The sequence below is a fragment of the Neoarius graeffei genome, chromosome 20 (genome assembly GCF_027579695.1).
Source record: "Neoarius graeffei isolate fNeoGra1 chromosome 20, fNeoGra1.pri, whole genome shotgun sequence".
Taxonomy (NCBI): Eukaryota; Metazoa; Chordata; class Actinopteri; order Siluriformes; family Ariidae; genus Neoarius; species Neoarius graeffei.
The window spans coordinates 53475419-53495748 of NC_083588.1; the positions used below are offsets into that span (position 1 = coordinate 53475419).

The window sequence follows — 20330 nt, forward strand, 5'->3', positions numbered from 1 at the left end:
GAGGAAAGAGTGATGTGATTGGTTTAAGCTTCGTCACAGCCTTTTCTGGCTTCAACCAGTAGCAAACTGAGGCATTTCAGGGAGGCGGGTCAACCATGCCTTTGGGAAACGGTTGGGCTTAATATCTTTGCCAGACCAAATGCTCACAGAGCTTTGAAGTTACGTTAGCCAGACTAGTGCAGGGTGGCCGCGGGTCCTTAAGTCTTAAATTTAATTTTCCTAAAATAAGGCCATTAAAAAGTCTTAAATTGTCTTCAATTTCAAACCCCGTGGTCTTAAATTTTCAATCTTAAATTTATGGAGATTTTGCTCAGTCATATCGTTAAAATGCGGTACACTTTGGATGGGTTTAATCATTTTTGATGCTCACAATTATACCGCGCAGGCTCCGAATCCACCAGTTGCTAGACGCACGCGTGCTTGACAACCACTCAGTGCCTGATCTGTTGATGGAGGGTAGTCCGAGCCACAGTGGGTAAATGTAAATTTAATGACGACTGGCTGCAAGATGCAAAATACTCGTGGTGGCTGAAAGCTGTACCCAAAGATGCCAACGAGGCATACTGTGTAGCATGCTGTAAGACTTTTAAGTCGGGCACAATGGGGATAAGAGCGGTGGACTCTCATATGAAGAGCGCCAAGCATGTTGCTTTTGCTAAAGGCTGCGAGCATCAGCCTCAAATATCCGACTTCAGCGCTGCCACCACCAGGGCTCGAAATTAACTTTTTTCCTTTGTGTCCCTCAGTGGTCCCGAATTCTGTGTTGTATTGTCCCGAATGGAAGCAATAGTGTCCCCATTTTTTTCCTCTCTGAAATAACCAGTGGTTAATATTATCATATGAAGTCTCATCTCATTATCTCTAGCCGCTTTATCCTGCCCTACAGGGTCGCAGGCAAGCCGGAGCCCATCCCAGCTGACCACGGGCGAAAGGCGGGGTACACCCTGGACAAGTCGCCAGGTCATCACAGGGCTGACACATAGACACAGACAACCATTCACACTCACATTCACACCTACGGTCAATTTAGAGCCACCAGTTAACCTAACCTGCATGTCTTTGGACTGTGGGGGAAACCGGAGCACCCGGAGGAAACCCACGCGGACACGGGGAGAACATGCAAACTCCACACAGAAAGGCCCTCGCCGGCCACGGGGCTCGAACCCGGACCTTCTTGCTGTGAGGCGGCAGCGCTAACCACTACACCACCGTGCCGCCCATCATATGAAGTTACTATTATATTTGTAACTATGTGATTTTGAACCCTTTTATATCATTTTTACAGTAAGTCACAAGACACAAGCGACACATGTCCTATACATCATCTACTTCAAAATTACAGTTATTGCATTTTCAGTTTATTAAACTTTGGCGATCTCACTGTATGAATAGGTACCCGTTTATTTAAAGGGGCCAACTAGCTCATTCAGAAAATGTTTCAACTCCCTACATCTGCAGTACACTTTAGTTGAAAATAAGACCCCTTTTATGTTCATTTCATCTACTTATACCTTGAATATCTGTTGGCACTTATAAGGCCAACTTATAATTTTCACCATTACCGTTATCCATTTTTATGAACTTTCCGTTATCCATTACCGTTATCCATTTTTATGAACTTTCCGTTATCCATTACCGTTATCCATTTTTATGAACTTTCCGTTATCCATTTTATGAACTTTCGCTGCCGAAACATGGGTGCAAATGTTAGCAACATCAGCATAGTGCCAGGTCCGAGCCTAGTTGTGCTGCTGACTGACTAAACTTTCTGAACTAGAAAGACACCAAGAAAACTCACTTATTCTGTTGAACGGTATCTTCCGTCAATATCATCCACATCATTCCTGTTGTATTTTATAACGTGTCTAACAGTGTTCATTAAGTTCATTCAGTTGCTAGCGTTGCCTGCAGACCAGGCGATGACACTTTGGATCCTGAAGGTCCCGGAGACGTTATGTCTGGGCTTTCAGTTTCTTCCCCGCGGTCGGTCCGCTTCAACCACTTCAGCATTTTTGTTCTGGCAAGAGTCGGCGCAGCGTGTGCGGTAGCAATTCCATTCCAAGTCCATATAATGCGGACTCCGGCCGAAGATTCTAGAACAGAATGCGCTGCTCTGTAGCCTACGGATGCAGGTGCATCGAAAGTGTAGCTACTATGTATTTTTCGCTGTTAACGTTTTAAAATTAAAATTGACAAATTAGGTGAATGTCTACGTATGTGTTAGGGCTTTGTAAATAATATTAATGTAGAACTTTTTTCTAGATCTATTTTTTTCCATTGTCCCGGGATTGTCCCAGATATGATAATTTTGTGTCCCGATGACATTTTTTATGGTCCCCGGGACATCGGGACACCATTAGTTTCGAGCGCTGGCCACCACTAACGGTCGTGGAGAAGAGGATAGATCTGCGAGATGTAAGAGAAAATTGTGTGTGTGTGAGAGAGAGAAAATTGCGTGCATGTGAGAGAATAGTATTGTTTGTGTGTGGGTATCGTTCCAAGTGTTTTAAGAAGTGCAAGTGAGCGTACCTTTCAAGTGAGTGAGCTGACGTTTCAGGTGTCTGTGCATTCACGTTGTTTAACTGTTGTTTTCTGCATTGTTGTTCGACCAAAGATGGACTTGAACAATTCTGCTTACAATGTGACTCCCCAAGCAGAGAAAATAATAATTTTAAAAAAATGTTGCATTGGATTCTGTGTGTGAGACTTCATTCACATTTTCACATTAGATTTAAACGCTGTGACTGCATTCTGATTGTCGCATAGTTACAAGTTTATCCGATCCTTGTTTTGTGTTCTGAATGTGTGAATGTCTGTCAAGGAAAAGAAATGAAGTACTTCTACTAGAATAGTGTTTTCTGGTGAATGTTTACAAGAACAATAAGTTACATTACATTATAGTTTTTTTTTGTTTGTTTGTTTTTTTCAAGAGTACGTTTTTGCATGACTTTAGATTTGGTCTTAATTTTTTTTGGAACATGGTATGAAAAAGTCTTAGGCCATGTACACACGTAGCCGGGTATTTTTAAAACCGAACATCTCCCCCGTTTATAAAAATGTTTTATCCACACCACCTCGTCTTCGAAAAAAATCCCTTCCACACATAACCGAACATCTGCGTTTTCAATCACATTCATAAGCATTCCAAACCTGTAGATGGCATTATTTCCCCAAATCCTACCCCCTAATCACATCAGAATAGCCCTCTGTTGGCGTCCCTTCCGCCTAAACATAAAACATGGCGCCAAGCTCGTTCGTCTGGACAGACTCGGAGACAGAATTGCTTCTAAACACAATTTTGGAGTATAAACTTTAAAAGACGCAAGAAAACGTTGATTGGGAATCTTATCAGTAGTTGGGCTTCTAAAATTAAACATGTAAATAGCCCCTGCACAATAATTAACGCTTTCACGGCACTACTCCGATCCATTACTCTTTGTCCATGCTTAATCTGGCTTCTGCAGTAAACAAAGGTCGCACGTTTGACGTCAGGGCAGATTTGTTGTCATTTTTTTGGCGCAGATTGTGACGTTCTAAAACGCAAAACTCCGGTTATCTCTGTCTACATGAAAAGGCATACACGGAGTTTTCAAAAATCTTCACTTTGCCCGGAGTTTTTTTTAAATATTCGTTTTTGATGTGTTTTCATGTGGATGACAGGCCAAAACATAGAAAAATATCTTCGATTTAGCAGATACCCGGCTACGTATGGACGGGGTCTTAGGGTGTTTTCACACTTGGTCCCTTTCAGCCATCTAACCGAACTCAGATCGATGACTCAGCATTTTTTGTGCATATGTGAACACTCCAACCGTACCCGGACCCCTTTAAAGCAAACCGAACTGAGACCACCTCAGGAGGTGGTTTCAGTACGGTTCGCTAAAAATCAACGGTACGGTTCGCCTAATCTGCGCATTGTGAACAAAAATCGCACCGGGTTCACTTCGCCTTTTTCACTGTAGTTTAACCTTCTTCGTTTGCCGTAGTTGGTCACGTGACTGTAGCAGGGAAACTCAACTTCCTTTTGGAACTTACCACAGCCGCTTTACAGTTCTCTGAACTTACTGACTGACGAGTCGGCCACAATAATATAACTATATTTTTTATTTATATATATATATATATATATATATATATATATATATATATATATATTTATATTTATATATATTAATTAATATAATACATTTATTTTCCTTAATCCGCACTATTTTTGATCAAAGAATACAGCAGGGCAAGCATGGCAGCAGACATTTTGATTCAAGAGAAAATTACCCAGAATTCCGTGCACTGGGGGTCTGAGGGCTCTAGAGGACCTGGTGTGAACAGAAAGAGGACTGAGGCCCTATCAAAACTTAACAGGACCAGAAAGAGAACCCAGTCCTCTTTGTAATAAATTCAGTGTGAACACAAAAAGAACAGTTCTTTTTCTGTTGGTCCACTTTTTGGTCCACTTAAAGAGGACTGAGTCTGGTTCCTTTAAAGGGGACCAGGTGTGAAAACACCCTTAAATTTAACTTGGACAAACCTGTAGACAGCCTGCTGTGCTACTTGCTCTTGATAGCACCGGCTTGACCACTTTATTAGCATTCGCTAACACTACTGATAAACGCTACACTGGCTGGAAGGTGACTTCACTGCTGCACTGACTTTGCAGAGTCGTGGTTAAGCTCGTGTTGGCCAAGGGTAATTAAATTTTTGGTCCCTCCTGCTATAAATCAAAATCCGATTTGGTTAATTCATTTGTCACTTCCTACATAAACACACACTGCCATGGCTTTCTGTCCCAGCAATGATGTCCTAACCAATGAATGAGCCAGCTCTAAACTCTTCTCAGCCGAGAGACAACAAATAAACAAAAAAAATCTCATTGGATAACTCAATTTTAACGATTTCAGGACAGTAACCCTTTCATTTCTGAAGCAAATTTGATAGAAAATGAGGTTAAATTAGAAGAGAATAATTATAATGAAAGCAATTAAATATAACATTTGAAATGCTGCTATGTTTGGGCTTCTTTGAAGGCCTGGAAGGCTCTGACGATTCCCCCCTCTGGTACTAATGGTATCCGAGTATGCGTGTTTGGACGCAGGACCAGGTTTCCTGGTTTGGAGATAAATATTTTATTTATATATGTTCTAACTCTATGGTAAGACCACATAATGGGAGAGATGGCTGATGTGACCGTGGAAACAGTAGTCATGGCGTGTGTTGGTATCTTGAGAGCATTTGGTATTGAGGAGTCTCGGATTCCATGCTCTGGATCTCAGGTGTTAAAGGAGGCGACTCGGTGTTGTCAGACTCTGTTAGCAAACAGAGGTTGTGTACCCGTCCCTAAAAGTAGGGGTGCCAATAATTGTGATGCAAGCGATGTAGGGTGACGGGATGGGAATAAGAAATGTTCTTAAAAATAAATGAGACGACTGTAACGCGTTTGAAGTAAGAAGTGATTTGTTTATTAGAGAGAATTTTATTGTCTTGGTTCTTCCAAGTTGTTTCTAGGTGCAGGTCGTTTTTGTTCCTGCTAACATTTGGGGCTGTAGTGGAGCTGTTAAAGCTGTCCATATCTCACCACAGATCTAAAAATGACACCAATAAACAAGACAAGGATGCAACAAAAATGACCAAGGCAAAAGTATTGACACCTGCCCGGATTTTACCAAGAATAAAATTGATGATTATTTTTTTCAGTCGCCTTAAGGCCAATTTATGCTGACAACCCAGTCCTTGCAGACGGCGTCGCAGACAGTGTCTGCATAGCCCCCCCACCTTCGCAGACGCTCTGCGTGCACCTCCCAAAAATTGTGACCACCGCAGAAGCCTCGCAGACAGCGTCGCAGACGAGGGGGCTCGGATTGGTCCACTCTACATCCGCTGTACACGCACTTCCGCTTCCCTTCTTTCCCGGTTTGGTTTGTTTTCACGACCGCCATTTTTAAAAACACGAGCGAAGATGGAGCAGCACGAAGAGCGGTTGATCGAGGAAGTACGTACATCTATACGACTCCAGTTCTAGTCATTCTAAGTAACCGGAGGATAAACACTCCACTAACCACACCCACCAACTACTCCTAGCGATTTCGCGACTTCGCGCCCCCTTGCGTTGTGGCAGTGAATAACATCGCGCACGCCTATTACTCCCCGCTCAACGATAAATTACAACTGTCTGCGAAAGCCTTGTCGCAAGAGCATGCAGAGGCCTTTACTGTTCATAGTTTCGACAGTTTCTTTTTAAAAATATGTAGGATCTAATCTCATTATCTCTAGAGCCTATCTCTAGAGCACACTCACATTCACACTCACATTCACACCTACGGTCAATTTAGAGTCACCAGTTAAACTAACCTGCATGTCTTTGGGGGAAACCGGAGCACCCGGAGGAAACCCACGCGGACACGGGGAGAACATGCAGACTCCGCACAGAAAGGCCCTCGCCGGCCACGGGGCTCGAACCCAGGACCTTCTTGCTGTGAGGTGACAGCGCTAACCACTACGCCACCGTGCCGCCCTATGTAGGACTTGACCTAGTAATTTATGACTAAATAGCATGGATTTGTTTTAAAACTTAGATTTTTATCCCCTTGGAAGACATTTAAAGGTGAGCTTTCTTTCCCTGTGTTTTTTTTTTTTCCATAACCTTATCATCAAGGGTGCCAGTAATTCCAAAGTTAGTTATGAGCTCATTCACTTCCAGATGTGCTTTAATGTTATTTCTTCAGTTAATGGATGCCAAATTTATTTATTTAAAGGTGCTTGTTTATTTACTTGTATGAGTTTGTGTGTTTAGTGGGAGCAGTTAGCTATTCCTTTGCTGGAAAAGGATATTTGGCGACAGTGAGGGAGAAAAATCACGATTGGCGGAAACGGTGTCGTGACTTAAATTGAGGTCTTTTTATTTTTTTATTTTTATTACTTCGTGGGCTTGGAGACATGAAGACTCGGTATGTCTCAGCCAAGTCTTTTCTCACAATAAATGCTACACTGTGATTAAGTGCCTTCAAGGTTAAATGGCTTTGTGTGTTCGTGAACTGCAGGCCGTGACGTCGTTAGAAAGGTGAGCTGGTGCTTTCCTTGTGAGCGAGCTGACAGGAAGTAGCTACACCTCGTGCACGAAGTAGAGGAAGCAGCACGGCTGTGGAATTTCCTGGATTTTCTGGTTTGTGTGCGTGCGCGCACACGCGTCTGTCTCCGTATTGAAACCGTCTTGTTTTTAGTGGCCACCTACTCAGTGTGAAAGAGATCCTTTAGTGAAAGGACCGGCTTTTGATGAGAGATTAAATTGTGTGCAGAAACGGAAGGAAATTCTACGTCTTATTCCATACAGGATGCCACATGCTTACATCAGCCGCAGTGTACGGACAGGATTCGGGTTTTTTTTTAAAAATATCTTCCTCCTGCTTCCCCCCCCCCGTCGAGCGTCAGGTCAGAGGTCACAGAGCTGTGTACCTAAAGTCATGTGAGCAGCTTTGCTGACTTGCCACAAGTAGTGTAGCGGCTAACATGAAATTTTCACCAGAATATTTCACTTGGTGAGCAAAGCATGAAAACTGGCACACATGTAGATCAAACCATACTGTTTCCAAAACAATCGTTGGCCATCGCGATTTCCGCCATTTTGAAAACAGCGGCGGCCATCTTTAAAATGGCGGAAATCGCGATGGCCAACGATTGTTTTGGAAACAGTATGGTTTGATCTACATGTGTGCCAGTTTTCATGCTTTACAGTCATTTTCAACAACCAAACTTCCGAAATATGGACATGTATCTTTATCGTGGTCGTTTTTTTGGCCGGATTTTCACAATTTTAATGTAGAAGGCTTTGGTTATTATGTGAGTGAAGTTATAATGACTATTCTTTCAAAATAATTCAACATGGATCAAAACTGTCCAGGAGCATGATAAAAGTTTGATTCAAAAGGGCAACTAATGGCCCTTTTCCACTACCCTTTTTCAGCTCGCTTCAGCCCGACACGGCTCGCGTTTCAACTACCAAAGAACAGCACGACTCGGCTCGCTTCAGCCCTGCTTAGCCCCTAAAACTCGCACCGTTTTGGAGTGGGGCTGAAGCGAGCCAAAGCGAGCCGAGTGAGGCTGGGGGCGTGAGCAGACACTCCCCTGTGCACTGATTGGTGAGGAGGAGTGTCCTCACATGCCCACACGCCCCGCGAGCGCGCTGGGATCTGTAAACACCGTAAACCCGGAAGAAGAATAATTACGAATTACGAGAATTTCTGAAGCCTTATGCGCCTCGCCTCATCTATACGCTCTTGCCAGTATCTGTTGGCGTTGTCGGTGACAACAAGCCACAGCACCAAGACCAGCAACACTAACGACTCCATGTCCTCCATGTTTATTGTTTACTATCCGGGTTGTGAGACTACCGCTTAAAAGCTCACTGATGTCACTGTTTGCGCTGCTTAACGACATCACGTGACGTCCACCCACTTTCGCTAACTCCACCCAATGTGTCCACCCACTTCCAGCCAGCACGGTTCAGCGCGGTTGTAGTCAAAATGCAACTCCAACAGCCCCACTCAGCTCAACTCAGCCCAACTCAGCACGGCACGGCTCAGCCCAACTCAGCCGCGTTTGTAGTGGAAAAGCGGCATAAGAAACTGTTTTATATTCTCAAAAGAGTAAATTGCAAACACTACCAGGGCACAATGGTGCAATTTACTGCCGTTAAACTCGGCATGGGGTTCAGTGTAAGCTTTGTTCATTATTGATACAAAGTCTCCCAAATACATTACGATCCGCCCCGTATATACAGGCCGTGATGTCGTATCCGAATTGACGGAGTGTGCCAACGCGGGAGAGCCGGGCCAAGAGGGACGGGGCTAAAAGTCCCTTGAATGGTGTACAGATCGCACGGGAATTAAATTGCACTGGATGAACGATCGGGCGAGGTGTAGGAATTCCATCTTCGAACCTAGTTGTATCCCATACGTTAAAGTGTTATAGCTGTAGGTGGTAAAAGGATAATCCCTCGGCCTTCAGTTATTGATAGTGACAAGTCATTTTCCTTATTACTGCGTTTATTACACCATTTTGAAAATCATGGCAGCCATCTTGAAAATGGTGGAAACTTGAGTGGCCAACGATGATTTTTGGTCAGGTACATGCAGACAAAGTTTCATGCAAAATTTGGTGCTTTGCTCACCAAGTGAAATATTTTACCAGCTATCCGCTCCACTAAAGTTCTAACTTCTGTGTGTTTTAACACACATTTCAGGATTTTCTCCTTTTTGTCTTCTCACTTGTTGAGCGCTGTTATTTCCAGCACATCCCAAGTGCCGCTGTTTCAGTGAAGCGAGTCAGAGCTTGAAAGAAATCTGGGATCATTTCAAAAATAGTGTAATTTTTTTTCCATTCAGCAGATCAACTAAATATTTTTTTGGGCAACGATAACGCTTGAATAAAGGGAGAATGTCTACTTTATGACCTCGTTAAGTGATGCTTTTGCACGAGAGTGAATTGAAGAGCGCTGGGTTATTTATTTAGCACGATTTGTTGTCCTCATTAGCGTAATTCTGCATCTGTAATTTCTTCCTTCCTTACAGCCGCATTCCTCACACAGACAGTCTGCTTGGATGATACAACAGTAAAGTTTGAGATTTGGGACACAGCCGGGCAAGAGAGATACCACAGTTTGGCTCCAATGTACTACAGAGGAGCCCAGGCTGCCATTGTAGTCTACGACATCACTAACACAGTAAGAGCACGCACACACTCATCATAGCTGTGTAACGCTCAAACTCAAGGATCTGGTGCTCAAATCCCTGATGTGGACTTAGGCGCTGTTTACACATACCCGGGTATTTTTAAAAACGCGTATTTTCTAAACTCCGTTTTCCAAAATAACTTCGTGCACACAGCTGCGTTTTTTTATTTTTATTTTTTTTAAATTGCGTTTATATTGATCCGCATAAATACGCTGTCAAGAGCTGTTAAACTACGCCAAGACTGTCGGTGGCAGTGTTAGAAGAATGACAATTCCACACAAGCCAATCGGAAGCCTCATCGAGAACCGCCGACACGAACGTCTTCCTGTTCCTTTCAAAGAAGAAAACATGGCGCCAGGGTCGTTTGTTTGGACCGACAGCGAAGTGGACAACGCCATTCTCGAAATTCTCCCACCGGATAGCAGTCCGTCCAGGTCGAACCCAAAATCGCTGACGCTGGCGGTGGTACGGTCGGGCTCTTTTGGTCACCAGAAGCTCCGCAATTGCTGCCCTCCGAGCCCTAATGCGTCTCTGCTGGTCTATGAGCTTTATTCTCAAAAGCAAACAGGCGAATATAGCTCTTAATAACAGAAATGCTGCTACTCTGAAGGCCTCTGCATGCTCTTGCGACAAGGCTTTCGCAGACAGCTTTTCGCAGACAGTTGTAATTTATCGTTGAGCGGGGAGTAATAGGCGTGCGCGATGTTATTCACCGCCACAACGCAAGGGGGCGCGAAGTCGCGAAATCGCTAGGAGTAGTTGGTGGGTGTGGTTAGTGGAGTGTTTATCCTCCGGTTACTTATAATGACTAGAACTGGAGTCGTATAGATGTCCGTACTTCCTCACTTCCTCGATCAACCGCTCTTCGTGCTGCTCCATCTTCGCTCGTGTTTTTAAAAATGGCGGTCGTGAAAACAAACCAAACCGGGAAAGTAGGGAAGCGGAAGTGCGTGTACAGCGGATGTAGAGTGGACCAATCAGAGCCCTCTTGTCTGCGAGGCTTCTGCGGTGGTCACAATTTTTGGGAGGTGCGCGCAGAGCGTCTGCGAAGGTGGGGGGGGGGGCTACGCAGACGCTATCTGCGATGCCGTCTGCGAGGACTGGGTTGTCAGCATAAATTGGCCTTGAGTGTTTCCATGCTTGTCATATGTACAATGGTCGCTCTTTTGTGGCGCAAAGATTGCGTAAAACTCCGTTTTGGTCTCTTTACACACGAACGCAAAACGGAGTTTTCAAAAAATCTCCACTTTTGCCGGGGTTTTTAGAAAGAATCGTTTTCAGAGGAAAAAACTCCGTTTGTGTATAAACGAAAGGCACAAACGAAGGCAAAGGTCTGCGTTTTTAAAAATACCCGGGTATGTGTAAACGGCACCTTAAAGGGGTGTCTAAGAGTAAATGTTCTCGTACAAGGCCTTTTTTTTTTGCCATGCAGGTCAGCATGAGATGAGGTTTTTCATGATGTTCTCACTCTCCACACTCGCACCACAAAGGTGCTGCGTAGTTTCACTATCTCATCTCATCTCATTATCTCTAGCCGCTTTATCCTGTTCTACAGGGTCGCAGGCAAGCTGAAGCCTATCCCAGCTGACTACGGGCGAAAGGCGGGGTACACCCTGGACAAGTCGCCAGGTCATCACAGGGCTGACACATAGACACAGACAACCATTCACACTCACATTCACACCTACGGTCAATTTAGAGTCACCAGTTAACCTAACCTGCATGTCTTTGGGCTGTGGGGGAAACCGGAGCACCCGGAGGAAACCCACGCGGACACGGAGAGAACATGCAAACTCTGCACAGAAAGGCCCTCGCCGGCCACGGGGCTCGAACCCGGACCTTCTTGCTGTGAGGCGACAGCGCTAACCACTACACCACCGTGCCGCCCTAGTTTCACTGTGTGCTGAGAAAAATACTACTCGTATTGAACTACTTTCTTCCTTCTGATAATTAGATCTTCAGTTTAACCATCTCACTTCCTCCCAGAGCTTTATTTAGGACTTGAATGCAAGCTCAGGATACAAGTACGAGTGCTGCGGTTTAAAATTCACCTCGCACTTTACAACACTGAACCTTTGCTTGCTTTATTATTAGATCTTCGAGTGGTACGTTTTGGTCATTGCGCTGCCTTTTAATTATCAGGAGGCCAACACACAAACACACACGCTCCATGCACTTCTGCTCAGCAGTCTCAGCTGACTGACTGACTGACTGCTGAGGTCAGTTATTACTCACCGTGTGACGAACAGACCTTTGCTCTGTACTGTGTACTCTCATTTCCGTAGTTATTTTAAAGCAGATATGACTTGGTGTTTTTTTTTTTTTTTGTAGCATTTTATTGAGGTGTGTTGAATTTTACCGTAGTCTTCATACTTGCGCCAACCGACATTAGTATGCATGACAGAATTCTTGTTCAAGCAATCTTTTGCTAATGAGCATGCTGAATTCCAGGACACTTTCACCCGAGCAAAGAACTGGGTAAAGGAGCTCCAGAGACAGGCCAGCCCCAACATCGTCATCGCTCTGGCTGGGAACAAAGCCGACCTTGCTAACAAGAGAGCTGTGGATTTCCAGGTATGTGCGTGTCTGCATTTTCTGGACAAAGGTTGCCATGATGATGATGATGATGATCATGCGCTCAGGCATATTTCTGACTTCTACACACGTCTTCTCAGGAAGCGCAGGCGTACGCAGACGACAACAGCCTGCTGTTCATGGAGACATCCGCTAAGACTGCCATGAATGTCAACGAGATCTTCATGGCCATCGGTAAGCAGCAGCTGTCGCAACTTGCGAGCGGCGCTTTCGTCCACGTCTTCATGCGGCTCGAGAAGATGTTAAAAAAAAAATGTGGAGTTGGTTAATCGATTAAAAAGGCACTGCAGGTTTTAATTATAAATCGATCACTTTTGTGTCATGAATTTGGCAGGAGAATAAACTTTGTCGAACTGTCCGTCAACAATTAGATTTCATCCTCTTTTGAGAATGAGAAATGCTTTATTAACCCGTAGATCGCAGCCCCAATAGGCTGAATTGCGTATTATGTAAATCATGGTAAATAAATACTAATTATCTATACAAATATTCAATAAAATTTTCCTGATCAATTTCAGTGCAACTTTGAAATTCAATTAGGTTCACGACATGATGTTTTCAAAGAGTTTTTCAAACGATTTGTTTTGAATTTAGGTACAGTGCTGAGCGTAAATGAGTGCACTCTCTTTGAAAAGTCACATTTTAAACAATATCTCAATAAACACAAGCAATTTCCAAAATGTCGACAAGACAAAGTTTAATATAACATCTGTTTAACTTATAACGTGAAAGTAAGGTTAATAATATAAACTTAGATTACACATTTTTCAGTTTTACTCAAATTAGGGTGGTGCAAAAATGAGTACACCCCACAACAAAAACTACTACATCTAGTACTTTGTACGGTATGGCCTCCATGATTTTTAATGGCAGCACCAAGTCTTCTAGGCATGGAATGAACAAGTTGGAGACATTTTTGCAACATCAATCTTTTTCCATTCTTCAACAACGACCTCTTTTAGTGACTGGATGCTGGATGGAGAGTGATGCTCAACTTGTCTCTTCAGAATTCCCCATAGGTGTTCGATTGGGTTCAGATCAGGAGACATACTCGGCCACTGAATCACTTTCACCCTGTTCTTCTTCAGAAATCCAACAGTGGCCTTAGATGTGCGTTTAGTCATGTTGGAAAAGTGCACGACGACCAAGGGCACGGAGTGATGGTAGCAGGTTCTCTTTCAGTATAGAGCAATACGTCTGTGAATTCATGATGCCATCAATGAAATGCAGCTCCCCGACACCAGCAGCACTCATGCAGCCCCACATAAGGACACTGCCACCACCATGTTTCACTGTAGGCACCAGGCATTTTTCTTTGTATTCCTCACCTTTGCGACGCCATACAGTTTTGAAGCCATCAGTTCCAACAACATTTATCTTGGTCTCATCACTCCAGAGTATAGAGTCCCAGTAGTCTTCATCTTTGTCAGCATGGGCCCTGGCAAACTCTAGGCGGGCTTTTTTGTACCTGGGCTTTAGGAGAGGCTTCTTTCGTGGACAGTATCCATGCATGCCATTCCTCTGCAGTGTACGCCGTATTGTGTCACGGGAAATAGCCACCCCAGTTTGGCTTTCTACTTCTTTAGATATACTGCAGTGAACTTGCATGCCGATTTTCTTCAACCCTTCTCATCAGAAGACGCTCCTGTCGAGGTGTTAACTTCCGTGGACGACCTGGACGTCTCTGTGAGATGGTTGCAGTTCCATCTTTCTTAAATTTTTGTACCACTTTTGCTACAGTATTCTGACTGATAAGTAAAGCTTTGCTGATCTTCTTGTAGCCTTCACCTTTGTGGTGTGAAGAAATTATTTTCTTTGGGGAATTGTGAAGAGACAAGTTGAGCATCACTCTCCATCCAGCATCCAGTCACTAAAAGAGGTCGTTGTTGAAGAATGGAAAAAGATTGATGTTGCAAAATGTCGCCAACTTGTTCATTCCATGCCTAGAAGACTTGGTGCTGTCATTAAAAATCATGGAGGCCATACAAAGTGCTAGATGTAGTAGTTTTTGCTGTGGGGTGTACTCATTTTTGCACCACCCTAATTTGAGTAAAACTGAAAAATGTGTAATCTAAGTTTATATTATTAACCTTACTTTCACGTTATAAGTTAAACAGATGTTATATTAAACTTTGTCTTGTCAACATTTTGGAAATTGTTTCATTTCAATTGTTCGTTGACTGGTACTTTGGCCCTCTTCAGTTGTATCAGGAAATAAATCCTTTTCAGTATACTAATCAAAGCAGGAATGATGATGAAATGGAAAAACAAGGTCTGTGAAAACCCTCCTCTTTCTGACGTAATGGGTCTTGCCCTGCAGCTCTGGTCTTCAGCGAAGTAATTTACATAACTGATACAGAAGCTGAGCTGGTTCCTGTTTATAAAACTCGAGTCACTGAACGACAGCCAGTTCTCCTCCTCCCCCACCACCACAATCACTCATTTCCTAGCTACAGAATTTACTCATATACACTGAGTGCAGAATTATTAGGCAAGTGAGTATTTTGACCACAACATCCTTTTAATGCATGTTGTCCCACTCCAAGCTGTTCAGGCTTGAAAGCCTACTACCAATTAAGTATATCAGGTGCTGTGCATCTGTGTAATGAGAGGGGGTGTGGTCTAATGACATCAACACGCTATATCAGGTGTGCATAATTATTAGGCAACCTCTTTTCCTCTGGCAAAATGGGTCAGAAGAGAGAGCTGACAGACTTTGAAAAGTATAAAATTGTGAGATGTCGTGCAGACGGATGCAGCACTCTTGAAATTGCGAAGATGTTGAAACGTGATCACCGAACAATCAAGCGTTTCATTGCAAATAGTCAACAGGGTCGAAAGAAGCGTGTGGAAAAAAAAAAGGCGCAAAATAACTGCACATGATCTGCGGAAAATCAAGCGTGAAGCTAACAAGCAGCCATTAGCATCCAGTTCTGCCATATTCCAGAGTTGCAACATTCCTGGAGTGTCAAAGAGTACAAGGTGTGCAATACTGAGGGACATGGCCAAGGTAAGGAAGGCTGAAAAACGACCACCACTGAGTAAGGCACACAAGATAAAACGTCAAGACTGGGCCAAGAAATATCTTAAGACTGATTTTTCTAAGGTGCTGTGGTCTGATGAGATGAGAGTGACTCTTGATGGGCCAGATGGATGGGCCTGTGGCTGGATCAGTAATGGGCACAGAGCTCCACTCCGACTCAGACGCCAGCAAGGTGGAGGTGGAGTACTGCTATGGGCTGGTATCATCAAAGACGAGCTTGTTGGACCTTTTCGAGTTGAGGATGGACTCAAACTCAACTCCCAGACCTACTGCCAGTTCCTGGAAGAAACCTCCTTCAAGCAGTGGTATAGGAAAAAGTCAGCATCTTTCAAGAAGAACATGATTTTCATGCAGGATAACGCTCCATCTCATGCGTCCAAATACTCCACTGCGTGGCTAGCCAGTAAAGGTCTGAAAGGTGAAAAAATAATGACATGGCCCCCTTGTTCACCTGACCTAAACCCCATAGAGAACCTGTGGTCCATTATAAAACGTGAGGTCTACAAAGAGGGAAAACAGTACACCTCTCTGAACAGCGTCTGGGAGGCCGTGGTTGCTGCTGCACACAATGTTGGTCGTGAACAGATAAAGAAATTGACAGAATCTATGGATGGAAGGCTTTTGAGCGTCCTCATGAAGAAGGGTGGCTATATTGGTCACTGATTTGTTTTTGTTTTGTGTTTGAATGTCAGATATGTTTATTTGCAAATCTGGAGTTGTCATATCAGTGTACCTGGTGAAAATAAATAAGGGAAATGGCTACACATTTGGTTTTTATTAAGTTGCCTAATAATTCTGCACAGTGAAAGTTACCTGAACATGTACATATTCTCCTAAAATGGCCAAAACTAAAAACACCCCACTCTAACTTCCATACATATTCAGCTTTTGATATTTGAGTCTTTTTGTTTGATTGAGAACATAGTTGTTCAATAATAAAACTAATCCTCAAAAATACAACTTGCCTAATAATTCTGCACTCCGTGTACAGTTCAGACCACTGCGATACCACTTGATGTCTCCTGAGGAAGCAGTTCAGATGGTGTTGAATGCTGAACTAGCTGTCTGCTAACCAGGCGTTCTTTTATTCCAGTTATTGTCTGTGCTTTACACCCTGTTTGATTTGCCGTCATGATACTGGAATAATAGCAGTAAATGGAAATGAACAATTATTCATCTCTGCAAAGTTTGTCCCGTAAACATTTGTCTGATTTTAGTTTGAGATATTACAGCGTTTTATATATCAAGATGTACTTAAAGTGCCATTCCACCATTGGATGTATTCTTTGGCATAAAATACAGTATATTTTATGACAACATGACTAGACAGAGAAATCTTTTAGCTTCAAAATGATATATCGAACATAATTTTTTGACAACGACAAGTATATTAATTTTGCGACCAAAGTCACCTACCCTTTTAATTTCCGCGCGGTAGTGAAACGTGATGTCATCGGCAGGTTCCCCTTCTTGTGTACCACGTCACGTGTGACGTGGCACAGATTATCAGCAATGGCGGATAGAACGCGATTTCCACTTGTCGATTGCTGTGCCGATATTCACCATCGACCGTCTCCTTTGGGCATCACTTGCTATTTTCCTTCGCTTCTTTTCCGAAGCTGACAGTCGCGTTCTGTCCGCCATTGCTGATAATCTGTGCCACGTCACACGTGACGTGGTACACAAGAAGGGGAACCTGCCGATGACATCACGTTTCACTACCGCGCGGAAATTAAAAGGGTAGGTGACTTTGGTCGCAAAATTAATATACTTGTTGTCAAAAAATTACGTTTGATATATCATTTTGAAGCTAAAAGATTTCTGTCTAGTCATGTCATAAAATATATTGTATTTTATGCCAAAAAAATACATCCAATGGTGGAATGGCACTTTAAGTTATTCCACAAAATCAGGTCATACATGAGCTGATGACTGACGAGGCACATAACACCGAGTCGGCTATAAGCCGTGTACGACGAGATTGAGTGGAGTACCGTGTTTTCCGGACTATACGTTGCTCCGGAGTTTAAGTCGCATCAGCCAAAAAATGCATTATGAAGACGAAAAACACATATATACGTCGCACCGGACTATAAGTCGCACTTTTTTGAAGGGTTATTCTATCCATAGAATGTGTGATTGTATCTGATAAGCGGCGCGTGGTTACTGTGCGACTGCATTGTTTATTTAATAAACGAACAGCTGAGCAGTGATAACGCGCCCTTTGCCCTGTAAGTAGCCTAGTCTGATTATTTTAAATATCTACTACTATCTTTAATACTATCACTATCGTTATTACTAATAGCCTATAATATTATTATTATAACTAATATTAGCCTATTACTGATGCATTAATCAGTTTTCTTTTAGAATATTTTTACCGGTAGGGCTTATTATCGCCCCATGGCTCTTTCATCTTTGTTATTAAAGCTGTAGTCATCATCGAGGAGGGTCATTCTTCATTTTTGTCGAATTTTATTTCATCAAATCAGAGACCAAGTAGGCTATAGGTATATCATCTCCAAAGACAGGTACGGTAGTAAAAACAACTGTCTAGTGAAAAAAAAAAAAAACACCAACAACCGCTCAGAGAAAAAAAAAAAAACAGGCAGAAAGTGCGCCTGCCAGTTAACGTCATATCGGATAAAAACATTAAACGTTATTCAGACCATTAACACCATAACATCAGAGACGAGACGAAGAATAAAGTTCATCTTGGAAGGAGAGTTATTTTTAAAAATGCAAAACAAAATCATTTATAATAGCCCAGAGAAAAACTGGCTGAATATGTACCGTAACATCAAGTTATTCAATAGCCTATAGGCCGAAAATCATTACATAACTTATTTAAATAACTATAGGCCTATCATTAATAATAATAATAACACAGGTCAATCAAGTTTATCAAGCTGACGATTTCACTCCAAATCAGCAAATCCATTGAATTCCTCATCCTCTGTGTCGCTTCTGAACAACTCTGCCAACTCCAGCAGCAGACGAAGCGCCGTTTCCTCTTCTGCGTGGCTGTCGTCAGACTCGGCATCAGCTCCAGTTATTCCAGCCTTTCGAAACCCCGACAGGATGGTTTCCGTTGTCACTGAAGCCCATGCTCTTCTAAACGTGGCCATCTAGCCTTTAGCCCTCGGTTAGCTTTTTTTGTTTTCATTCCCTTCAAATTATCCTCCGCTTTTCTCCAGTCCCTAACAAGTTTTTCACTGCATCCAAACTTTCGTTCAGCTGCCCTATTACCATTTTCGGCTGCATATTTAATTACTTGCAGCTTGAATTCAGCAGTATATGATTTTCTTTTTAGCGGCATATTTCTGTTCAGTCGTTGTTGTAATGCTAATTTTTGTTGTCAGTTGTAACGGTATTTTTTTTCTTTCAGTGGTATTAATAGAGTACACGGCACATACCTTTGCATAGCTTTGCATGCAAGTACACGGTACTTGCATGCAAAGCTACATAGCATCCTCTTGCGGTGAAAAAAAAAAAACATATGTGCGTCGCACCGGAGTATAAGTCGCATGGCCAGCCGAACCATGAAAAAAAGTGCGACTTGTAGTCCGAAAAATACGGTAACTGTTATTCTATCCACATTCACTGGATTTTCAGAAACTGAGCAAATTTTTTTTTAATTATAAATTCAAGAAATAAAAACTTGACACAACATCCGACGAAATAATTTCCGCTTAGAATGTAAACAAACCGGCGAAATGGCAGTTGTAATTTGTGAAAAATGCGATAATTCTTGAAAAATAAAAATGTTCTTGCCATCAAATACTTTGATTCCATATTTTGTTGCCTTTTGGTTTTTTTTTTTTTTTGGGGTCTTTGTTTTTTTTTTTTTTTTATGTTTGGCAAACCAACTTAAAGGTGCATTACTGCCACCGACTGGGCTGGAGTGTGAAACGGAGCTATTTTGGGGGGAGGGGAGACCCAAAACCCCCACTATATTCTTTTCTGTTTCTTTTAAATACTTTTATAACTATTTTTTGGGTTTTGTTTTCAAGTAGAGTTTTTATTTCGTCCTCTGTTGTTTCAGCAACACACTCTGCCATTTTGTTTTTCTGAGCTGATGGCCTAGTCGTAGAGTAGCCAATCGGAGCATGTGATTGCTCATATCCAGTGAATGTGGATAGAATAATTAAACAGTGTTCGAAATACCCGTCTGCATTTTGCAGAATGACTTTCAAGATTGCAGAAGAAAAATTAAACAACCTGCAATTTTGCAGAATGAAAAAATCAGGCTCGGGATACAGTGGTTCTCAAATTAGCAAACTAGCGGCGCTGTAAAAAAAACAAACCTGCGCCGCGTGAACCTGACGGGGTTTTCCAAGTCAAAGTTGAGCAATATTTACGTAATACCGACAAAAGGCGACGACAACCAAATAAGGGCAGTTGCCATTTTCCGATGTAAGATTTCGTCACTTTTAATACCCGCCGGGAGGACCCGACAACTACCTCGGCAGTTTCCGCCATGCATCTCCCAGAATTCAATGCGGCACAACAAACATGGCTCCCAAGAAGGGGATTGTTTCTTCAGGGCAAGAGTCCGACAAAAACGCCCAGAAAACAAGGACGATTTTATCGTATCTCGGCAAAACCGGCAGCCAGCGTGACTCCAACAACAACAGCGACAGATCGCACGTCCGCGAGGGGGACAAAAATGAAGACGGTCGCTGTTATAGTTCCATACATGTATATTGGTAAATTTGTATAGGTTTGTATATATTGTATTGTTGAATCATGCAAAATTATACTGATATTATATCCCTTTTGAAGACAGCAACAGTATTTTTACCTTTATTCATAGATACTTTTGAATATTGTTTTCTCATACCAAGCTACAGTAAGGCAAAAAAAAAAAAGTGTGTTTCCGGTTACGTAGATTTCAAAACTAGGGTCGGTAGGCAGGCTTTTTTTTTTTTTTTCTCAAGATGGCTGCCATAACCTATATTTAGACAGGA

The 20330-nt window shown here is 42.7% G+C and overlaps 1 protein-coding gene across 1 annotated transcript in view; it reads left to right on the forward strand.

The window, feature by feature from the left end:
- rab5c (RAB5C, member RAS oncogene family) overlaps positions 1-20330 on the forward strand; it is a 55157-nt gene that overhangs the window by 26006 nt on the left and 8821 nt on the right. The window contains exons 3-5 of the mRNA XM_060901983.1: positions 9561-9712; positions 12174-12296; positions 12398-12491. Of these exons, the coding sequence (XP_060757966.1) occupies positions 9561-9712; positions 12174-12296; positions 12398-12491 (369 nt within the window). The remainder of the gene's footprint in view (positions 1-9560; positions 9713-12173; positions 12297-12397; positions 12492-20330) is intronic.